Source organism: Tetrao urogallus (assembly GCF_951394365.1).
Source record: "Tetrao urogallus genome assembly, chromosome: 7".
NCBI lineage: Eukaryota > Metazoa > Chordata > Aves > Galliformes > Phasianidae > Tetrao > Tetrao urogallus.
Genome location: NC_136820.1, coordinates 41,657,656 through 41,681,134, shown reverse-complemented (window position 1 = coordinate 41,681,134; position 23,479 = coordinate 41,657,656). Strand labels below are relative to the sequence as shown.

The window sequence follows — 23,479 nt, the reverse complement described above, 5'->3', positions numbered from 1 at the left end:
AGCAAAAAAAAAAAAAAAAAAGAAAGAGTTTTCAATGGGCTTTTCCACCAAACCGAAGGGCCTTACCCCAGAGTCCTTCTTTTCTAAAATTTAGTGGTAAAGAAAAAATTTCACATTTCATTTCCTGCCAATCGTGACTGCTTTGAAAAGTCATAATAGAAACAGTTTCATTCTGATGAGTGTCAGCATCTTATCTGCACTTTTTTTTTTAGTGGACACCAAAAAATTTTATACATCTATAGTAAAGTCCATGGAAGCTTTAAGGTACAAGACTACATGTTGTAGGCCACATAGATGGGATCTAGCTGGTCTGCCAAAAATCCATCTCGTAGGTGCATACGTTGTTTCTCTCCACGGGAGTTGATAGGAATTACACCAATGTCCACCACCACCACCACCCCTACAATCAGGTAGTGCTCCTCCAGGACCACGTTGGTGACCAAAGGAACCAGGTCCAAAGCTTCTTGCTCCGATCCATCCAGCTCAACTACAACGACCAATAAATTTGTCCAGGTAAACACCGCACTGGAATCAAAGAAAAAGAAGTATTAGGGGTTTTTTGTTTTGTTTTGTTATTTTGTTTTTTTTCCACCTTATTTACTGCTTGTTTTAGCTGCGACGTCTCCTTCTGTGTGCTCAGGCCTGAGCACAGAATCTAAGCGACAAGAGAGAAGGTGCTTACAGGCAGGGCAGAAAACCAGTCCGATGAGCTTGCTCTTTGACATCACTGCAACATCAAGATGTGGGCTACACCTTGCAGAATCTTGAGTCTCATCCTCGCCTGCTGCATATGGGGACAGCAGGAAGCAGCACAGCCCCCTCTGAAGCCAGCAGGCTGCCGCATCACTGCCGTGCTCACCAAGGCAGGCAGTGTGTGGGTGGAAGTTTTCACTGGGTTTTTCTGAAGCACAGCCCGGAGGAGCAAAGGAGGTTAAGAGAGAAGACAGGGATACAAGGCCGTAAGGAAAACAGCTCTGCAGAGAAGATAAACTTTGCCTAAGAAGGGGCTTTTGCTGGGTGCTGTGCCAGCGTGGGACGGGCCTTCTGCACTGGGCTGCTGGTCTGCCAGGCAGGTCACAGCTCAGTACAGAAGAGCTCAGCTTCTTCTGGATCAATTGGGTTATGCAGAAACCATCTGCTTTATATCAGTCATGTTTTATTTCTGGTGGGTTTAAAGGGACAGGAGTTTTTACAACCCTTACCAACAGGTGAGATGGTGGAAGAAATATCGTTATCATCAATGTCTCTTCTTTACTGAAAGAACTTTGTATGACCCCAGTATTTTGGCTGGTAGAACAGGTAAATTCTGTTCTCTGCTACTGGGCATCTTTGCTTTGTCCTTCCACCATGGTGGCCGGGAAGGTACAAAAGCCTGGTGTGTTCTTCCCTCCTTCCCTTTCCCCTTTTCTCAAATTTCTCCAAAGCATCTAAAGTCTTACAGGAGGTCAGCAGGACTGAGGATCCACGAAGTGCAGTCTTATTCAGGCACATGTTTAAGATATCAACAGTGGTTATTTCTTGCTCTACCTTTTTCTGTAGCAAAAATAATTAGAATTTACACTTTAACTCAAATAACAAATTCTGTGCTCTATCCTCCTTTACCTTAAAAAATCAGAGGATAATTTTCCAGAACTGTCTTGAGTGTAAGCACCTGAAATTAAGAATATATTCTGTATCTAAGGTAAATTCAAGAGAGCTACTTATGCTAAGGTCAATCCTTGACTGAAGTCAGTCTGAAGAAGTGCACTGTTTTGGTCTATTAAAATTCTGAATATCCTTGTATGTTGGAAACACATCTTACTTTGCCCGAAAGCTAGCTATGAAAACATGTTCTAAGTTGACACTTAGAAGAATAGATTTTAGGTTTAGAATACTTATTAAAAATACATATTTCATTTTCAGATCCTGCTAAAGTACAGTTTGATTGAATTTTTATGTACCTATGTGCTTATTGATCTGGAAAACTAATGGGCATTCAAAGTAAGGTTGTTTTTGACTCAGTGGTGCTATTAAATGAATTTTAATTTGTAACTATGCTTTCACACAAGCCCTAGTAAGCTACACAAGCATCTGAGTTAATATTATGTATGTTTTAACAAAAAAAGCTTGGGAGGTTTAATTAAAATATTAGAAAGCAGTTGAAACCATGCTTTAAGCCAACTGTTACTTGTTTCTTGGGAAAGCAATTAATGGAAAGATTCAGCAGCAGGTCCCTAAAACACAGCTATGGAGAAGTCAGTTTGTCTAGAGTTCAAAAGACTGATTCCAAAAACCTTCATGAAGCTGCTTTTAATTCCAAGGATCACTGACACTCCTAAGAAGGTATCAATTTAAAACTTATTTCTCTTGTCATGATTCCAATTCAGTGGTGACTGCTGCAGACACAAAGAAATATTGTCCTTTACGTTTCCACCAGCTGAGATGGATTTACACTGCTTGGTGCAGTTATACATCACAATAGAAAAGGACTGAATGCTTGTTATACACTGAGGCAAAGGAGGTCCGAAGGCATAGGCTGTGCTATTAAAATCTCTTAAGAAAACAGAATAACGTTAAATGATCTTTCAATCAGATCCTCAATAACAGAAGTTGCACAGCAAGATCGTGTGTCAGTCAACAGTCCGTGCTTTCCTCAGCAGCGTTACATGTTATGCAAGGAGCACACTTCTTTGAAGCTGGGGCTATTTTTATTATTTGTTGGCTGGCCTGCCCAGTGCCTTTTGTTTGCAATAGGTATCAATGCAGTTCAATTCTTAATGGGTTGCTGTAACTGAAAGAACAGCAGTCTCTAACAAAACCAAATGCTCATGTCCCAACCCAAACAAAAGCATATATACAAAGAAAGACTGGATACTATTTTGTCAAGGGGTGCTCCCCAAAGTCAAGAGGAGAAGCTGAAAGAAAAGCTGAGTGAGAAAATTCAAGGTCAGGGTCAGACTATGAAAGAAAACTCCATAGTGGCAACTCCTCTCTTTGAACATTTGTTTTTCTGAAGGACCACTTCACAAAAACATCCAGCTCACCTCCAATTTCTCTTCCTTGAGGAAAAAACAACGTAACAACTATCAGAGTTTGCCTTTGAGCAGAAGGTAGTAATAGCATCACTAATGCTTTCTGAAATTTTGCTTGTGGTCTAAGAATTATTTTCATGTACTTCTACCTTCTTGAAGAAATCTAACAGCCTTTCTTTGATTTTCCCAGCCTACACCAACCCTTCCTGAGCTGTCCCTATACCATTCAAGATTTCCGTGGTAATAGAAGGGAAGGATAGAAAGGGATTCAGAAAGAGCTTTCAGTGGTATTGAGAAAAGGAATACAACTTAAGCCTTTCTTGCCACTGGAATCAATAATGATCACTTCTGCAGTATGATATGGCTGCTTCTTTCACTGCCCCAGGAGGACACGTTTCTGACAGCAGGTACACCGGAACACATAGATTTTGAATTTGTGGCCATCTACAACAGAGTTTCCCTGAATAGTTTTCCATCCACTGTTGATAAGAATACATCTGAAAGGAGCATTTCATGACATCCTTTGTGGGTTTGTACTGATCTCTACTCTACGAGGACCCAGAATCCTCTACCTTTGTCAGCACAGCACAGCATGGTGATGATTATGTTGCAGGAAGACTGCAATCAGGTAAAACCCCAGATACAATCAACCAAGCAATTAACTGTTTCATAACAGTTGTTTGAGAAAAAGGCGGCTAATTGTCACTGAAGAAACCAGTATGGTTGCTATGCTTCTTTACTGCTTCAGGCCATACCTATAGCCTGAAAACAAAAATGGAGTCACATCCTGTACTAGCTGACTTGCTTTAACTGCTGAGATTGTTGATCTGGTTGAAAGAAGAAGGGCTGAGCTGAGGTTAGATCAAACCGAAACAACGACCCGATTCAGTCTTCTGATGCAAAAATAATGAAAAGCAATTTGGCCTCAAGTCGGCCTAGTGAAATCATTACCTGCTGTGTGCATTTGACGATGTGATACATTGATTAAGACAACATCATTATTAACTCATTGATTTACTGCTTCAATTTCCATTGTGACCTTGATTTGATCACTGCTTGATTTATTAATGACCAATTCAAAAGTAACAGTGCGTTCACTAATAACGTTTATTAGTGTGTTCATTTATTTTAAATGCCCGCTTGCCTACTCCTTCTAATAAGAGCACTCATAAAGCTTGCGTTCACACCAAGCTTTTTTTCCTGGTGAGAGCAGAAAACATCCACTGACCTACCTGAGAGCTGTTTGCTTCTCTCAAACTGAAAGTTTAATCTTTCACTCATATTTCAAAACACACCAAAGAAAAGAAATGCATCGAATGATCTTAACGGAAAACAATCCTTCCTGATTACATTTGTTCATGAAAAGTCTCATCCTAAAGGCATATTTACCACCGGTAATAAATCCTGCGACCGTCCCGACCGATCATTTCCTGGACCAATTGCAATATCCAAGAAAAACCCCAGATAATATAGATATTCCAGCTTTATAGAAGAGCCATAGCGCTACATAACCCTTACCATTCAGTGATGCTCTTGTGTGCTCTAATTACAGAGGTCTCAATATCGATTGGATGATATCTCATCCCTCGTAACTCCATGGCTTCATCTAATGCACCCACAACATAAAGTGCATCGTGGCGTTCTGGTTGTAAGGGAAAAAAAATTAATGACTGTTCTCCAGAGCATCAAATCACAAAAACAATCACATTAATAAACAAGGAAAATACATATAGCAGAAATTATCCTTGAATTTCTGATCCCTCTAACTGATTTTCAAACTAATAAGCATTCTTCATCACTGAAATGTAGCAGAAAGCAGAAGAAAGGAATGCAGAACCACTATTCACATCTGAAGAAGAGAAAGATATAAGTCTTTACCCAAGAACAGTGGGACAATTTCCTTAGTCCTTAAGGTGGATGTAACAAAAAAAAAAAAAAAATTTTTTTTCAAGGCAAATTTCTAAACAGACAACAGACTCCTTGTTTTTCTCTCTTTGTTTTCAAAGACTTGACCCTAACAGTATGGAATATGTTGTTCCAGCAGCATTGAGAAGGTCAGTACTGATGCCTTATGTTGTACTACAGTAGTCTTCATCAATTAGAAATATGTGCAGCATGTTAGATAGCAAATATCTCATTAAGACAAATACAAGTTCTGAAGAGTAATCCTCTTGTAATATGAATTTTTATTGACTAAAGAAATAAATGAGGCTGAAATTAGGCTTTTTAAAAGATATCAGGCTGATAATAAACGCTTGCACATCATCCTTAAAGGAAATTATGTTTGCTAATAGTCTTAAAAGCAGATAACTGGTTCTTTTTATAACAACTCAGAGAGTTGCATGGTGGTAATCACAAATCATAGAATCATAGAATGGCTTGGGCTGAAAGGGATCTTAAAGATCATCCAGTCCCATCATGGGCTTGTTGCTACCCATCAGATCAGGGTGCTCATGGTCCCATCCAGTTCGGCCTTGAATTACCTCAAAGGATGAAGCATTCCTCTGGGCAACTGTTCCACTGCTTCACCACCCTCTGAGCAGAGAATTTCTTCCTAACATCTAACCTAATTTTCCCTTTTCTAGTTTAAAGCCATTCTCCTGTCATTATCAAACTGTGTAATCTTGGTCTTTGTTTTATTTTTGGATTGTCTTGAAATGGTTTTTTTTGCAGTTCTAGTAGCTTCACAGACAGAACCAGCTAGATAACACAGGCCAGGAGACACAACTGACATAATTAAATTATACACACAGACCCATGGCAGACAAGGAGAAACCCCTTACCTCCATTTGCATCTGTAAGCTCTGTTCTTCGCAGGAACCCCAGATAGCCAGTCCGAGCCCAAATAGTTTGTGTGTCTCCAAAGCTGAGTCTTGAATTAAAATGATCTGATTGCAAAGATTCATCTCCATATATGGTAAAGTACCCACTGGCATTGTGAGTGCTGTGAACCCATATCTAAGTTAAAAGCAATTATACTGGTATTAATTAAAGCAGCTTTCCAGAATGAAGCATTATTGAAAATTCTTAATGCAAATATTTTCAGTCATAGCTAGATAATACATGTAACCAGAAATAATGCCTTTTAACACTGTTCCTGACCCACTTGTATGCACGAATCAAGACCCAAATCTGACCTCACTGAAGTCAAAGCACAGAGCTAAGCTGTGCTAGTCCATGGGAATGCAGGAGTCATGTTGTGGGGACGCTCTCCCTGCAGCTTTCCAGCCCCAGGTCAGCCTCAGACCTGCACAGACTCCTGCAACTGTCATTGCTCTGAGCTCTGCCTGGGCTGTGGCAATTCTCAGATGCTGCTGTAGACATACTGCTCTTCCATAGCCCCCTGAGCCTGGTTCAGTGTATTTGATCCAGCTGGACATCGTCAGTGAACACAAAACAGACAGATACCTCCCACAGCACCAGTGTAGTGGGAAAGGCTACAACATTTGAAATGGAGTTTGCATTATTTTAGAGGGAGAGGCCAGGGACCTTCACATGTGGAAAAGGGTTCATTTCAGCTAACTCAAGACATCATGGAATATTCACACTTTCATAGTGATGAAATCTTAAAAATGAATCTCACAAATCAGATTGCAATCTTAATTATGACTACGCAAATCCCTCATTTTGTTAATTAGATCTTTTAATTGCTCTTTGAAAATAACATTTTAAGTTTTTTCTCTCTCTAGAAACTTAAAAATAAATCAGAAAACCACATAGCCTTACTCAACTCAGCTAATGAGAGTGCTTCAGTGCACTGAAGCACAATGACTATAAAGAGGAAAACACTGAAACTCCTCTAGCTGAAATTAGACTAATCAATACACTTATTTTTTTCATTAAAGTTTTCATTGGAATTACTCAAGCATCAAGTAGAAAATGTAATTAGAGAAAACAGATTGTTTTCAAATTATTTCATAGACTTGAGCTATTATTAGCATTTATCAAGTATGCCAATAACATTTTTAATAAAGATACAAATATCACACCACGCACTTCACACACAATCAAGGTCTGCATCATTTAAGTTTTTTTAACCAAGCATTTAATAAGATGCATGATAGGAAACCACTGGCAAATATTTTGATAGCTTTTCCCCTGAGATTCAGTTCCAAGTACGCAAAGGTGAAGTTTTCATGACTCACCTCACCAAGATGAGAATCTCCTAAGGGTCCCTTAGTTTCTGGATTAGCGATAATGATACGTACTCCAGGCAGGATCTATTGAAAGAACACATGAAGAATGAGAAAGGAGGTACTTATCCAATCATAAGCTGAATATTCTTCCCCAAAAATGCCTTCACAGTAAATCTGAAGGCATCCTTAAAAAGCAGAAGTAGACATACTGAATAAAAAATTGAAATAGTCAATTGATGTAACAAATCTAGATATTTGGGAAATGTTAAAGTAAAACCTCTTATCTTTGTGAAAGCTGCTCCATCAATAAAAACTTGTCAAAAGTCAAATATTGATCTACAAAATGAACAGCAAAAAAAACCCCAAAAACTCCAAAAATCATATCAAACAGCCCTAAATCTCTTTGACAGTACATACCAGAATAGAAAAAACCCACCCTATTCACACGAAAGCTTGCTCTGAAGCAAAGAGGAAGCCCTGTAGGCAGCACTTAGTCTCTTAAGAACAAGACCCTTGCCAGTGACTCCATGTAACAGGCTGGCATTCAAACACTGCAGAGGTGGACAGATGCTAAAACCTAAAATAGCACAGGGAGCATCCTCTGAAATGAACGTTCGCAAAGATATAATCAGACTGCTTTAGACGAGCACAGAGAGAGCCAAGGGCAGCCTGTGAGTGGGCTGCCTGAGTGCCTGAGCGTAGCGGCTCCGTCCCCTCCGCCTCGCATAGGCAGGGCACGCTTGGCAGCACACCTCAGCCACTGGCATGTGGCCGGGCGCTGTGTCCTACGCAGAGCTGAGCATGGCACCAGTGTCTGCTGGGCCCCCTGGCCTGTCTCCACTGGGGTGCTGCACCCCTCTACCGATGGACAGAAGCCTACAGGTAAAACGTCGACACTGAGACTTCGCTGAAGGCACACGTGTGCCACATCTGTAGGATGAGATGCAGCTTCTGAGCAATGAAGCAGGCCCTGCCGCTGGCACTCCAGCAGCAAAGAAAGGCCTTTGGCTGCACAGCTGATAAAGCCTTCTGGAGCGCTGCGTTTGCTTGAAAAATGAACAGACATGGAAATGCACTGAAAACATTTACTATAAAGGAGATGTTTGAATCTTCTCTCAGTACTTACTTTTCCTGACTCCATGAGGGGCAGACTATGCGGAGATCCTCTTTCTACTAAACGAACTCTGTAAAATACACGTGAAAATAATACGGATAGTAGATGGTTGCGTTTATTTGCTTTCCACTGACATTTATTTCTAAAGGGAACGGCTGATGGTCACAGAGATTAATGCTATTTTTGGAACAGATGGAGCTTATATCCTCTAAAACATCCTGAGGCCCAACATTTAATTTTTGGCAAAACTTACAGCTTGGGAAGTAATGAAAAAAAGATGGCTACAAACATTTTCTTAAACACTAAATTCTTCCAATGTAATTGGTGCCTTATATTTATTTTGATAGACTTTTGTAAATGGAATTCCAAGCACAAAATTATTCCCAACAAAAGGGATCTAAAGCATTGATTTTCCACAAGAACATCATAAATGTCAGGGCACAGAAACAAAAGCATGTGAGCTGAGTGAGCAACCACATTCCATGAGTGGGTAATGGTTGAAACCAAAGTCATCCCTAAAGAGCCCATAACCACAACTTGGACTGAAATCTGCCTTAGCAATCTTTTGATCATTTTCGATGGACAATGTTTGATAAACATTTTAGTAACAACAACAAAAAAAAAACCCTTAAATGAAAAATGCTATTACTGTTGAGGTCAGACCCTTACTGACTGTGACACTCTGGTCTGCTCTCTTCCCTTCTTAGATAACTCATTTTCCCACTGAAGGAACAGCTATGGCAGCTCTCCTGGAGAAGCATGATGGTCTGGAAGGAGATTGCTCATCTAACATTAGAAAGAGACTGTGAAGTCCTAAAATGGTCTATCAGCTCAGCCAGTAGACGGGGAAGAGATTTCTGGTAACAAATAGGCATTTCTGTATCCCAAGTGAGATACCTTAAAAGCCATAGCAGGATCATGAAAAACTTCCCACTCTTCCAAATTTTCATATCCCACAGAGCTGATCTAAATCTGTTCTTCCACCAAGCAAGCAGTTCTTACCCCTCTCTTTCCACCAAATGCCCCATTATAAAGAAAAAATCCCTGAGATATATAAAAAAATAATCTCGTAAAAGAAATGTTGATACAAGAGAGGGCACAGGAAGGCATAACGAGGTGTGTAGAGAACTGGATGCAGTTGAAGTGATCACAAAACTGCAGTCAGTTAAGAGCTGTCGTGAGAGATCTTTTCTGCGCTGTTCTGATACCTTTTTATATGTGAAGCACTGCAGAGCTCAGTCTGGGGAGGGAGGGATGAGACACAGAGAGAACTCTGCTAAAGGTCCCTTGGGGAAGAGCAAAGCTTTGGCAATTTCAAGCCCCTACACATAAAAGAAGATGGAAAAAGATTTTCTCTTCTTTTTGTACTATTTCTTTGCTCTAGAAGTTATCCATAAAAGCTGGGACTGTCGAGGTCAAGGCAGGAACAGTGAATAGAGATTCATCTGCAGTGCTGGGGAGTCTCTCAGCCTTGATGGATGGGGCAGGGCCGAGCCCTGAGGCACAGCACAGCAGTGTGAACAGCTTCTCACACTAACAGCAAGAAATATATCCCAAGTTCCCAGCAATTTCAGAGCTCTTTTCCAATTTTACTTTATTGCCCTCTTCCACCTATGGAGTGTTACAGGCATGCATGTGCACATGTACGCATGTTGCCCATGACAGCTGAAAAGCAGCAAGGCCACCGCCAGCACCACAACAAAAGCACTGAAGCTGCAGTATCCAGCTGTCCCACCAGAGATATAGATGTGGGGCACCTCAGGAGCTTCACTGTAAGGTGTACATGTATGCCTAAAGTCACGCTGCCCCATAACAGACCTGTCTGCATATGCCCCTCCTGAACGGCCGCTCCAACAAGTCAAAGCAGACGTATTTTGGAGTATGCAGCAAGCGGTTTAAAAATAACTCTGTGCACATCGAGAAAAAAAACCAAATGTTGCAAGAAGCAGTTGTTAATTAATGCCTCTATCTCTGACTTTTTATATATATCTCTGTTCTGTAAAATCTGTATAAGTTCAGAAATAGAAAATGCCTTACAGTGAGCTCTTAGCTGACATCTCTGATTTTCGATGCACACTTGCTAACAGGTAGCTGCTCTCAGGAGAACTGGTCATCATCTCACCCATGGGATCTCCTCTAGCAGAGACTTCTTCAATTATTTACCAACATTTGTCAAGTAGGTTTGATTTTTAAAAATAGACTATTTAAAAAAAACAGCCATGTATAGAGGTGAGAAAGATGGTATGAAAAAAGGCAGCAAACACTTTATTTGAATTTGAGATTGGTATAAAAATAATTCAATTTTAATACAAAATCACTCTGGGGCACGAAAAGTATATGTCAGAGCTGTTCAATTCTGTGAAGATTCCACTGCTCTTTGCTCCCTTTCTGCTTCAAAACATGCCTCAGCAATGCTGCTGAATTCCATGCCTCGTGGGAACTGCACATAGTAAAGCTCAGAAATCATATAAAATAAAGCTATATATTAAATAGTCACTGAAGTGACTGCTGGAAATGAATCAACATCCATAATTCTGACCAGCTCCTTCTCCCGTCCTTTCAGCAGCTGTGCCTCCTTCCTTGCTGTTAGTACTAGCACATTCTTCTAGCTCCCTTCTCCATTTATTTCCCTTAATCTCCTCTGAATTTTAGCACACGAAGATCCAGAAGGTGCAATTTCTCAGTTTCCCATTCTGTTAAAACTCCCCCACAACGTGCTTTCCTCCTCACATCCCCACAGAAATATCACAGCAGTGCACTTCACATAGCAACTCTGCATTTCACAGAATCACAGAATCACAGAATTGTAGGGGTTGGAAGGGACCTCCAGAGATCATCGAGTCCAACCCCCCTGCCAAAGCAGGTTCCCTACACCAGGTCGCACAGGTCGGCATCCAGGCAGGTCTTGAACATCTCCAGAGAAGGAGACTCCACCACCTCCCTGGGCAGCCTGTTCCAGTGCTCCGTCACCTCACTGTAAAGAAGTTCTTGCGCATGTTTGTGCGGAACTTCCTATGCTGCAGTTTCCAGCCGTTTCCCCTTGTCCTGTCTCCACTCACCACTGAAAACAGTCTGGCCTCGCCATTCTGCCCCCCACACCTTAGATACTTATAGACCTGGATCAGGTCCCCTCTCAGTCTTCTCTTCTCAAGGCTGAACAGACCCAGTTCACTCAGCCTTTCCTCATAGGAGAGATGCTCCAGGCCCTTCACCATCTTCGTGGCCCTCCGCTGGACTCTTTCCAAGAGATCCTTGTCTTTTTTGTACTGGGGAGCCCAGAACTGGACGCAGTACTCCAGATGAGGCCTCACCAGGGCAGAGTAGAGGGGGAGGATCACCTCCCTCGACCTGCTGGACACGCTCTTTTTAATGCACCCCAGTAAGCCATTGGCCTTTTTGGCCACAAGGGCACACTGCTGGCTCATGGCCAACCTGTCATCCACCAGGACACCCAGGTCCCTTTCCGCAGAGCTCCCCTCCAGCAGGTCATCCCCCAACCTGTACTGGTGCATGGAATTAATTAATGGAATTTAGGGGAGGTTTTCTGCTCGGGCCCTGTTAGTGCTCAGAAACTGAGACTCCTTGTTAAAAACTTTTGGCTAAGCTCACAATGCATGTAAGAACATGCCATTAAACCTCTAACATCTCTGGAATAATAAGATATTTTGCCACAGAGAGATTAAAAAGAAAAACAGAAGTGCAACATTAGATTCTGATGTTACCGTCTCCTATGTGCATACTTAATTTTAAGTGCATAATAGTCTCACTAATTCTACAGGGACTAGCACTGCGAATAAATTATGGACATTATGCAATAACTTTTAAGTGGGTTTTACTCTGTCTCATCATAAAGTAATTCTATTGTTTCTGCTGCTCCCCCAGGAGATTTCCATTTTTCACTGACAGGCAGCAGACATGTCTGAGACCTCGTGCACCTTCCATTCCTTACAGCCCCAGGTGTGCGCTGGCAGCAGCAGGCAGAGCCCAGAGAGCATTACACCTGTGATAAATGCTGAGAAATTCCACCCGAGTCACACTGCTGATGCTGGCCAGGGGACTCATAGCTCCTTCTGACTGTGTTTCTCTAAATAGGAATTTCACAAATAATCACAACATGCTCCCAAGCATCAGAGCTGCAGGAAGGGCAAGTCACGTTTCTATGCAGCACTCCACTATTCCTTCATTGGGGGGCACAAAAGGTCTCTTACAAAGTGAACCCAGAGCCCTCCTGCTGCCTTCTGTTGCCTTCAAGTCACACTGGGAAGGGCAGAGCAGAGTATGGCAGCAGTGCCAGGCTGGGCAAAGAGCCTGGAAATCAAGTGGGTGGGATCAAAGTGTTGCCCTTGGGTGTGAATGCTATATTTGCACCTTCTGGCGGTTTGCAGCCAAGCTGAGAGGGAAAACAGAAATGAGTGACCGAACGCAGGGAAAACACGGAGCTTCTCTCCAACCAAAACATCTCACTGGGGAGGAGAAGCAGAAGATGCTTAAGAATGCTTGTACTGTTACATTGCTATTAGCAAAGATGATGTGCAAGGAACCTGCAGTATTTATACAGCAGGGCATGGGAGAGTATGATTTTTAACATTTTCTTCTTTGGCTCCAAAGAATCAGTCTTTTTTTCTTAAGAAAAGATTTTGAACTGGTGCTCTGCAGTTGAGAAATCTGCTTACATTTCAAAGCCTGCCTAACGGGATTTAATTGAAAATGTAGTCAAAACAACAGTAAGGGCTTAAGTTATTTTTTTCATTACTATTTAATACATTGGATGGATGGATTTTATCTCCTTCAAATCAAACTCTTATGACAGAAAAGCAGAACTGAAGTCTGACTTCAGAATGAAAGCTGGCAACCTACAGCTAATCGGCATTGTACTGAGCAGTGCAGGGGATACTGAAATACAGGAACAGTGCCTTTCTGCCCAACTGTTCACATGGAGTTGCAGATTACGCTGAGGTTCCTTTTTCTATCTGGTGACAAAAACTCCAAATATATTCCACAGTCAGCTGATACTTTCACAAATCAAGGAATCTGTCAGCAGAGCAATTAAGTAAGGTCTGGGGAATCTGAAGGGCCTGGAATGTGCAAGGTGGTAGTAACCAGTGTTATGATGCCAAAATTGGGAAAACCTTTAAACACAGCTGTGTTGTTGCACTGGGAAAGACTTCAGGCTCTTTGATTCTAATAGAGATGGAAAGAAGCTAATAGGTCATTCCAGTCCCGCTCCCTGCCAAAAAAGGCTACTCCCCGCAGTGCTCTTTGAGTGCTTCGTCTACTCCTGTTACAGCATTTCAAATGATGGGGCTTCTCCTACTTCCCTTCAGAATTAATTTCTCAACTGAATGTACTTCATGGTCTTTTTACTGTCCTGTTTGGCAGGAATTTTTCTTAGCTTCCTCTTATTATTTCTGATAATAAGTTCCCCGCGTAAAATTAGAAAAATGTTTCCCCTTTTCTTGCTGAACAGGTAAAGACTTTGGCTCTACCCTAACACATGGCAAAATCCCACCCCTTGAACTTTTGTCTTTCCTTTACAGTCACTCCCACAAGCTGAGCCTCATACCTCTCCCCCACCCCTGTGTCAGTGTGCCAAGCATCCTCTGCTGTCAGCCAGGCTGTGCACCAAAGCATTTTCCAACATCAAGCTCTCATTCCCTGTCTACCCTACCAACACTTTCTTATCTTTCTTCCTCCTGTCTGGAACTTTGCAGTCACACCAGCACGGAAGTCCACCCTTTTCATTTCTTAACTCTTAGTTCTTCTGTTAGGATGGTACGTTTTTCAGCAGCTGATTTTTCACATTTGAAAAACTTCAGCAACAAAAGCTAAAGGAAATCAGATACAGTATGATTTAAGTACAGCCTACCATATACTGAAAATACACTGAAAATACAAAAACATCAACATATATCCCTAAGTCCTCCCCTTAGCCAAAACCCTTCTGCGGCAAGAAGATATGATGGGAAACCTTGGTTTCATTTCAGACTTATTATTTCTTGCTGATCATCATCTTACATTACAAGTTGAGCTTGTGGGGAAAAAGTGGATATTTTCTTATCATGTAAGAAACGTGTTTTGAAAATTGTTGCATATTAAGCTGGAACAAAAAGGTGAAAAATGAACATGTAGACAGAAAAAAACGCTGCAGGTCAGACAAAGAGATTCTATCTAATTTTTTTTTTTTAACTGTAGCTTCATTAACTCTTCAAACTAAAAATGTTTTAAACACCATCAAGAGCAAAAATTCAAAAGTTAAAGTAGGGCGCTTTGACCATTTAATCTTGTTTCTTAAGCTGTAAAGATCTGTCAAAATTGACTCTTTCAACTTCAACAAAATCATCTTTTCTGGTGAAAAAAAAAACACATTTATTTCATTGGAAATGTTAACCAAAATCTAATTCAAAGGCACTTAATGTCTGAGACCTGTACCTCTGTGTAGCTATATTCTATAAACCAGTGACTTCCCAGTTACAACTGAAGCAGCCAGGAACTCTCTAATGCCATCAACCACTGCCATCAGCAACATTTCTCAGACATACACTACTACTGAAAAAACCCTTTGAAGTTCAACACTTTCAGGACTCTCTTTACTCAAACAATAAACTGCACATAAACTATTCTGGAATTTACAAGGCAATGAGCTCACTGTACTCTAAAATGGAAAAATGGATCAACGAGATCATTTGGTGCTTTCCTGCTCAAGCTACTATAGGGAATCTGTTTTTAGTGGGGGAGCTGAAGTTGATGATCCCCAGAGGTTCTTTCCAATCCCTATGATTCTATAATTCTATGAGAAGCTTCAAGATGAAGTTCCCAGTTGAAACTGCCAGAAAATGGCACACCTGAGCACTTTGGCTGAAGGGAAAATCTCGATAATGAAGAAGACTTCCTGTACATCATCCTGGTTTCTTCAGAACAGTTTTCTTCTCATCGTATGAAAAATTTAGATAACGGATAAAGACAACCGAGACTGAAAAAGGGCATTTTTGGATTGAAACAAACTTTAGCCAACAAAATGAACAACCATGACATCTACTGTACATCTAGGACATATTTTAATCCTGCTAAATCCATTACCAGCAAGTTCAGTTAAAGAATTAGCACTAAATCACTTCCTTTAATGCAAAGACTTGCTTCACTATAAATCTAAGCTATATTTCATGTCCCAAATTTCCTGAGGTCAAAGGGAAACAGCTTCCTATCCTGCAGATGTTTGGATAAAGGAGCAGAAGAGGTTATACAAGGATTTAAGACAACGCAGAAAGTTGCAAAGGAATGAAAATGAGGCAGGAATTCAGGTTCAAGAAATGGATATTCAAAGCTTCAGAGAATTAAAAAAGTAATTTTATCATAAATAGTTATGGGCAAATGTAAAAATAAATCTCATTTTTTTTTCTGTTTTCCTCCTTAAACCACTGCACAATATTCAGCTTTCATTATATGTGCATCACATTCATCACGTTCAATTTGTTAAACTGTAAAGTCTAATACACAACTACTTCAAGTGGTCTGGGACTCCAGAGCTGAACACAGTCTGGCCCCTGGCCAGATTAATCACCTGAGGCAAGCAATGGGGGAGCACAGGTGAAGGCAATTCATCTGTTCTGCAGGAAAGGGTGGAGCCAGGCTGCACCCCTCCTAGACCCATTTAAGAGCTGACTGCCAGTGGGAAGGGTCTCTTCTGGAGATCTACTTCACTGGAGTTTGTTATGCAAGACCAGGATAGGTGAGTGTCCTCTTTTCCTTACTCTAGTATCATAATTACATCAGATAAACTCCTGGATATACTATACCATCTGTATATTCATTGATTGTACACATGTCCCATCAGAAACAGCATCTCACTTCTCGGAGCTTCAGGTTTGTATCTGCAAAACCAGGTGTAGTGTTGCTTTCAGCCTTCAGCTTTCTATTTAGATTACAAACCTCCCAGGGCTCATTGCTTATTGCTAATTGTTTTTACAGCACTTTTCATAACCACTGTTGTGAGCTGATGACTTTGTTTTATATAATATGCTTTTTCTACTTCATGATCCCTTATGTTCCCTGTTCTAATGGAGGAAAAAGAGACTCCACACCTAGGGAAAACTTTCATTATAATGATTTGAAACCTGAAATAATTTTTCAGGTACAGAATTACCCTATTTGTTATTAACAAATGATGGAATTTTAGCTTCCCGGATGCAATATTCATGTTCTCTCCATTCACAAAGTGTTTTGAAAGGTGAAAGTTCTGAAATAAAGTCTTCCTTTGTAAGCCTCCTTATAGTACTGCAAGCTTCCAAATCCACATCACCAGCTGATGCACGGAGCAGGTACCCTGCATTATTGCAGAGGAACTTACTGGAGGATTCCCTCTCCTTATCAATCACCAGTGTCATTTCCCGTGCACACAGAAGTTCAACATACAAACACTGATTCACTGGAATTAAAACTACAGACAGACTGAAAGAAGAAAGGCTTTGCTGAAAGCTCAGTAGTGCTGCAGAGCCCTGGATGCTTCAAGTGAAGGGACCACCCTTGTCACAGGAGACTTATGGGGAACCCTGGTTGAGTTTCACACTCTTTATGTAAATAAGCTCATCTGCAAACAGATGCATGCATATATATATATATATATATATATATATATATAAAATATATAAAATATAAAATATATAAAATATATATAAAAATATATAAAATATAAAATATATAAAATATATATAAAAATATATAAAATATATAAACTTCAGGCTAATATGCAAGGCTTGAAGCAGTATATTAAGAGCCACTGAATACAACTACTTGAAAGAATATTGCATCTCTAACAAAGTTAGGAAGGGATCCTTATATAAAATAGGATATTTTTACAGTTTTTCTGAGCTCTCACACTCAAATTACTCAGAATTCACACAGCTACGGAGTGCTGACAACCTGAGTCCAGTGAGGGCCTGAGGCTGGCGGACTGCAGCGGGTCACAGAGGTGGGAGCCCATTTCCCAGGGGTAGCCCCCAGGCACATCACCCACTGCTGAATTATTCATGGCAAGTAACTGTCAGTAAGTGGGAGAGCAAAGGCTCCATCCTCCTGTGAAGGATGGCAAGGAAAGAGGACAAAGAAAACACAGATGGAAAGCACTTCAGGAGATACATCTCTTATACACATCTCTCAGAGCACATGGCAGTGAGGTCTGCAGAAGTTACAATGGCTTGCTCCAAATTTCGTAAGTGTTCATTACATGTTTTTACACATTTTTCCTCAACTACTGAAGCAGTCTCTACTTGTTTAGTGCTCCATTAGTATACATAAAAAATGAGGAAAACAAAGCAAAATATACTGCTGAATATACTGTCTTTAAAACTCAAACATGTAACATGTTATCTTTAAAGGAAATGGAAGAATGAGAATTCCTTTTTCTCTTCGTTATGCAGACATTCCTGTAACTGTATGGTCAGACTGGTGGCAGAGAGAAAGACAAAATGAAAATAGAAGAACTTATAAAAAAAATCTTCCATAGAATGGCGACCTGCCACCTTGCTGTACCAATTCCCAGCTCTGGTAGGAATAAGGACACCAACAGAAGCTCAGTATATTGAAATTGGGAATTCCTTCTTTTTTTTTTTTTTTTTTTTTTTAACAACATCAGATTTCTTCAGGAATAAAAATGTTGGTGTTTTTTAATAAGCTGGAATGTTATTTGGAGGCTGACAGATGATTTGCCAAAACAAAACTTGAACCATTTTCCATCTAGTTCTATTATTAATGTCTGGAGAATGATGTGCAAATGGCACTTGCAAACAATTAAGTAAATGTAAAACTGCAGTACAGCAATCCTGTAAAGCTAAGGCTTCTGTCTTCCCTTTGTCTTGGTACAGGTGACAGTATTCCTTTCTTCTTTCAGGGAAATGTAAGTGGAATTTCTCAATTTATAGTTAATGTATAAACCACATCCTCAAAAGCCACCACTTGATCCAGCTCTTATTGTCCTATTCCACTAAAATCAACATTATGTTCCCTTGATGAAGCCCTTCTCAAAGAAAAACAGACTTGTTTCAAGGGAGGAAATACCTCCAGGACTAGTAATCCATCCTTACAGAGCACAGAAATTGCTTTGTGAGAGTCCCATTCCCCTCATAACTCAGAAAGTCCGTCTGATTAGGACAAGAGGGGGTGAGTTTCCATCTAAAAGTTATGGGATGTTTGTCCTTTTCTCCTGCCCTACAACAGAATTTGGTTTATGCCTGGAAACATAAGACATCTTTAAAAGCCCTTAAAATTGGTATATTTACTGTTTTTGTTACACCCTGGATTTTCTCATATAAACAGAGCAACCCCTTAGATGATGTTTAAACAGTTTGCTCCCCTTTAGCAGTCCAGGTCGTCAGCTGTTCTCCAAATAACAGCAGATGCTGAGCATAGCTCTTGGCTCATCCCCTCTGCAGGCAGCAACGGTTCCTCCAGGGCAGGCACCCCAGGACTTCACCTCCAAGTCACAAGTAGGAAGTTTTGTTAAACTCACCATCCAGGACAAACTTTTCTTTTGTTTGTCATAGGAAATACTACCAATGGGATTTGGGGGACAGAAACAAAATACAATGTCACTAAAAGGCTAATGCTGTATTTTTGCCTAAAGGAACACGAAGAACAAGGAGGGTTTTTACCAGTAATGTAACAGCTTAAACTTGTTGATGAGATTCTACAAGATGATAGTGTGCAAAATACCCCTAAATCCATACATTTCTACACAGAATCCTCAAAACCAAACTGCATCACAAGTTAGACTAATTAAAACTTGGCCTAATTAAAACCTAGAGGGTGTCAGGCTTGATTTTAAGGACCTCAACCCTTTTTCCTCTTACAACAGAGTTAACTTCTCTGTTGACTTTATAAGGGTGAAAAGCTTTTCATTCTTCCAAGAAAATCTGTCCCTGTGCTAATAGAAAAACAACCAAACAGCAACGGACAGTCTAAAAAAAGATGCATAAATAATGTGTGAAATTGGAAGTAAAGCGACCTGTACCAGATGATCCTCAGAGCTCAGGATGACTACAGCAGCACTGCTGGAGGTGGCACCTGACACAGTGCAATTTGTAGGAGAGCTTGCTGCTCTGGTGATTTGTCAGGTCAGTGTTTGGAACAGCTCCCCAGGTAGGTACCCAGCACTTCCAAACTCAACAAGCTCCACACACTGCACCTATTAAATCTCACTGTAGAGCAAAAAGCAACCGTGTGTCCAAGGGGACAATAATATATTCATATTACCCCTTCAGAATCCCACACAGAGTGAATTATTGAAAAATGGCATTTTCTGTAGCCTACAAATGGATTCTGTGCACTGTAACCTACTACAAGAGTGGGAAAAAGCAATGCTCCCCAGAGCACGAGGGAGCGGTTATCAACGTTTCTTTTTAGTAACCACTGGTAAATTGCTTTCAAGTATGGTTAATCAATTAATGCTTCACAAAAGGTAACTATTTTATTGTCACTTGTCATTAGCATGACTCTTTCTGACATGTATCCCTCCAGTCTATTTTCTCCACTACGTGTCCATAAAATGTTAACCTTCATGCTGTGACTGTGCTGCAGCACACTGCTGTGACTGTAGCTTACATAATAATTTAGCTAAGTAGTTCTTTTGTCTGGTAACCTTGCAATAGGAGTATTCTTCAAGGGAGATGGAAAAGAAGTGTTCAAGAACCAGAAAAAACTCCTGTGGTTTTGTTGCTTGGTATTACTCAAAAAAAATGTACACACAATGTGAAAGTTTCAATAAAATACGGTGCAGAATAACAAACTATTGACAGCTAGGATAAAAGGCTATTTTTCTTTTCCTGCATGAAGTCTGAACTGCTGGAATATATTAAAATGGAGGCAAAGCCTTTGCTGATTCTTTTTGACAGTCTGCATTTGAGACTGGGATCAGTATATAAACAATCCATAATAATAAAACCTAAGTAACTGTTTTCACATCTCTCTGAAACTCTATCACTGTTCTCTTCTTTTCTTAGCGAATGGAACTCCAATCTTCCATTCTCATTCTCATTCCCTTTACCACATCAAGGGAACAATATTTCCCAGTTTGGCTAATAAAGTTCAGAGCTCTCTGAATACTCCAGAAGTATGAGAAAAACAGATTTAGCACAACATACAAATAGCTTCCTAGAAAATCAAGTCTGCATACACAAAGGCCAGTTATTTTTAGTTTTGAAGAGATTCAGTGATTTACATCCATGGCACAAAGATGTCAGAGACCACATAAAAAGACAAGATATCTTTACAGATCCACTGACTGCTTTTTTAATGAGTACAGTAGGAAATACGAATAAAATAATTAATTCTAATGATGGAATGGGGATGTTTCAATGAAAGATCTTGGATACCACATGCTGCATCATCAGTAACTGCCAGAATAAAAAATGAACCAAAATACATCCTACTGCCTCTACCTGGTGATATCCTACATCTGGATTTGGCTCCCTGCTTGGTGCCAGCTGCCTTTGCCACTGAGCCTGTGGCAAACTATCCGAGCATCCCGTTATTACTATATGCAGCTCAAAGGAAAATGTAGCAAGCTAGAAAAGGGTTTAATAGATTGAATACTGTTTTTATTTGACTGTACTGAAAGAAAAAAGAAACAAAACAACCAAGCAGCCGTCAAAAAACAAAACAAAACAACCCAACAGTCTGAACTTGATGAAATTAAAATCATTTGAATTTGGGAGGCTGATGGTCTGACAGTGATAGGATAAAGGGTAACTAAAAAAAGGAATATTTAGGTTACATGTTAGGTGGAAAATTCTTTTTTCAGAGGGTGGTGAGGCACTGGTACAGGTGGCCCAAGGGAAGCTGCGGATGCCACATTCATGGGGGTGTTCAAGGCAGGTTGGATGGGCTCCTGGGCTGCCTGATCTCACGGTTAGTAAACCTGCCCCAGCAGGGGTGTTGGAGCTTGATGATCTTTAAGGTCCCTTCCAACTCAAGCCATTCTGCGATTCTATGAATGATAATTAAGTGCAATTATTATTTAGCTAAAGAGAATGCTGGAATTAGAGACAAGATCAAAAGGTAAGGATATGTGGGTTCATGAAAACAGATATGAAATATCTCAGGAATGTTTATGGAACAGATCATCTTGAGAGTGATCACATGGCATCTGAAGGACAACTGAGAGATCAGGCCTAGCCAGCATGGGTTCACAGAAGGCAGGTCCTGCTTGACCAACCTGATCTCCTCCTATGATGGAGTGACTCACCTGGTGGACGAGGAAAAGGCTGTTTACATAGTCTACCTAGACTTCAGCAAAGCCTTTGACACTTTTTCCCACAGCCTTCCTGAAAGCTGGCAGCCCGTGGCATAAACAGGTACACTCTTTGCTGGGTAAAGAACAGCCTGGGGAGCCAGGCCCAGAGAGGGATGGTGATGGAGTCACATCCAGCTGGTGACCGGTCACGAAGCCCTACGGAGCAATCTGGAGAGGCTGCATCACTGGGCTGAGGCCAATGAGATGAAGATCACATCCTTGGTTCTGCAACATTGGTGGTGGGTGCACAGTTGGACTAGATGATCTTAGAGGTCTTTTCCAACATAAGGTTGGAAAGGTTGATAATTAAGGTTGATTCTATGATTCTACCAACTAAAACTGAGAACGGTTTAATTAACACTGGTTGGAAGTCTTCATTCTTGCCCATTCAGAAACAACCTAAATACAACTTGCAGCCAAAATAACATTTGAAAATCCAGCTCGATCTCCTGAAGAACATTTTAAAGGACACTTTTCCCCTGCCTATGTGAAAGGAAGATTTATTTTGGAGCGTCCATGAAGCCTAGTCTCAGTTTGATGAAGTGGCTAGTTTTGTCAACTACCTTCTTTTTTTCTTTTTTTCTTTATCAGTCACCTGTTGCTAACTCAGGGATCCTTCCTTGCCTTTTTCTTTAATAAACAGCACAGCTGGGACTTGCCTGTTTTTGCTGCTCATTCTTCCTGATGTTATCTTTCTTGCCAACCCTGAGATAAACTCAGTGACATGATGAGTAGAACAATCTTGACGACCAAGAACAAACAAGGGCTGCATACTCTTGCTGTTAAGATGTTACTCAGTTTCCCAAACAGAGGAATCTAATGCCAACTAAGAAAGCACAGGGCGATGGGACATCTGATTAGTGTTAGCAAGTTCATCAGGCAAGCCCTGATGGAGTAACTGTAGCACTAAAATTGCACCGGATGCTCATGGTTAGGCAATTCAGTTCTTCTTCTACTATCAGAACTGATGCTTGTCAATGCCTGGATGGTTGCACCTCACAGCAGGATTTTCCTGAAACTCCAAATGCGTCCATCTTAAGAAATAAATTAAAAAAAAAAAAAAAAAAAAAAAAAAGCATTACGTGCACAGTGCAATTTGTGCAATCTTTCCATACTGCTGGGAGGGGCTGACCTGCAAAGCCTCATCAGGTCGTACACTCTCACAGCTATGTAAACCAATCTCAGTTGCTGCTAAGTGATAGTGGCATTGAGTTCCATTAAAATGGTTACAAACAGCAAGTGTGAAGAGATTACGTCAAATAAAGTTATTTTTTTGTTGATTAAAATTATCGTTATTGTTATAAAACTGCAAATCACAGAACCACAAAGTCTAAGAGAGACTTCTGGAGATCACTGAGTCCAACCCAATGCTAAAGTAGTTCCCTAGAGCAGGTTGCACAGAAAAGCATCCAAATGGATCTTGAATATCTCCAGAGAATGACATTTATCCTTCAGCTTTCTCCTTCCCCTTTGTAACTACAACTTTATTTTTAATGATTCAATAGCTCTTTCTCCTGCACTCGAATGGCACTAATGGATATACACCTACCTTGTGTTCAACTTAGCTTCAACCATTTAAGAGCTCTGAGATCAACACAAACACTTTGGGGAAACAGAAGTCTCACCTTAAAGTCTCTATTGAAAAACAAATGTTAGGTTTAAGTTAGTTGTGTAAACTCCCTTCCTCATCAATATAGAAAGAAAGGTATGTCAAGGGGCAATGCATCCCGTGCTGATGTACGTCCGAAATAGCTGCATTACACCAGTGGTGTGTGTCCCTTTTCACAAACCACAAAAGGAGTTCCAGGGTACCACTTTAGACTTGATGAGTTTTATCCCAGTCATAAAATTAGTTTGGCTTTGAGAAAGAAACGCTACACTTCTCACAACTGTTTTAAAACGTAAATCATTCAACTTCTCATGTAAACCCACTTTC

At 40.6% G+C, this 23,479-nt stretch overlaps 1 protein-coding gene across 1 annotated transcript in view; it reads right to left on the bottom strand.

Annotated features, from left to right (window-relative positions):
- Positions 1-272: 272 nt before the first annotated feature.
- DIP2C (disco interacting protein 2 homolog C) overlaps positions 273-23,479 on the bottom strand; it is a gene marked incomplete at both ends in the record, with an annotated part of 288,528 nt that continues 265,321 nt past the window's right edge. The window contains 5 exons of the mRNA XM_079538586.1: positions 273-525; positions 4,530-4,653; positions 5,795-5,969; positions 7,157-7,231; positions 8,274-8,331. Of these exons, the coding sequence (XP_079394712.1) occupies positions 273-525; positions 4,530-4,653; positions 5,795-5,969; positions 7,157-7,231; positions 8,274-8,331 (685 nt within the window). The remainder of the gene's footprint in view (positions 526-4,529; positions 4,654-5,794; positions 5,970-7,156; positions 7,232-8,273; positions 8,332-23,479) is intronic.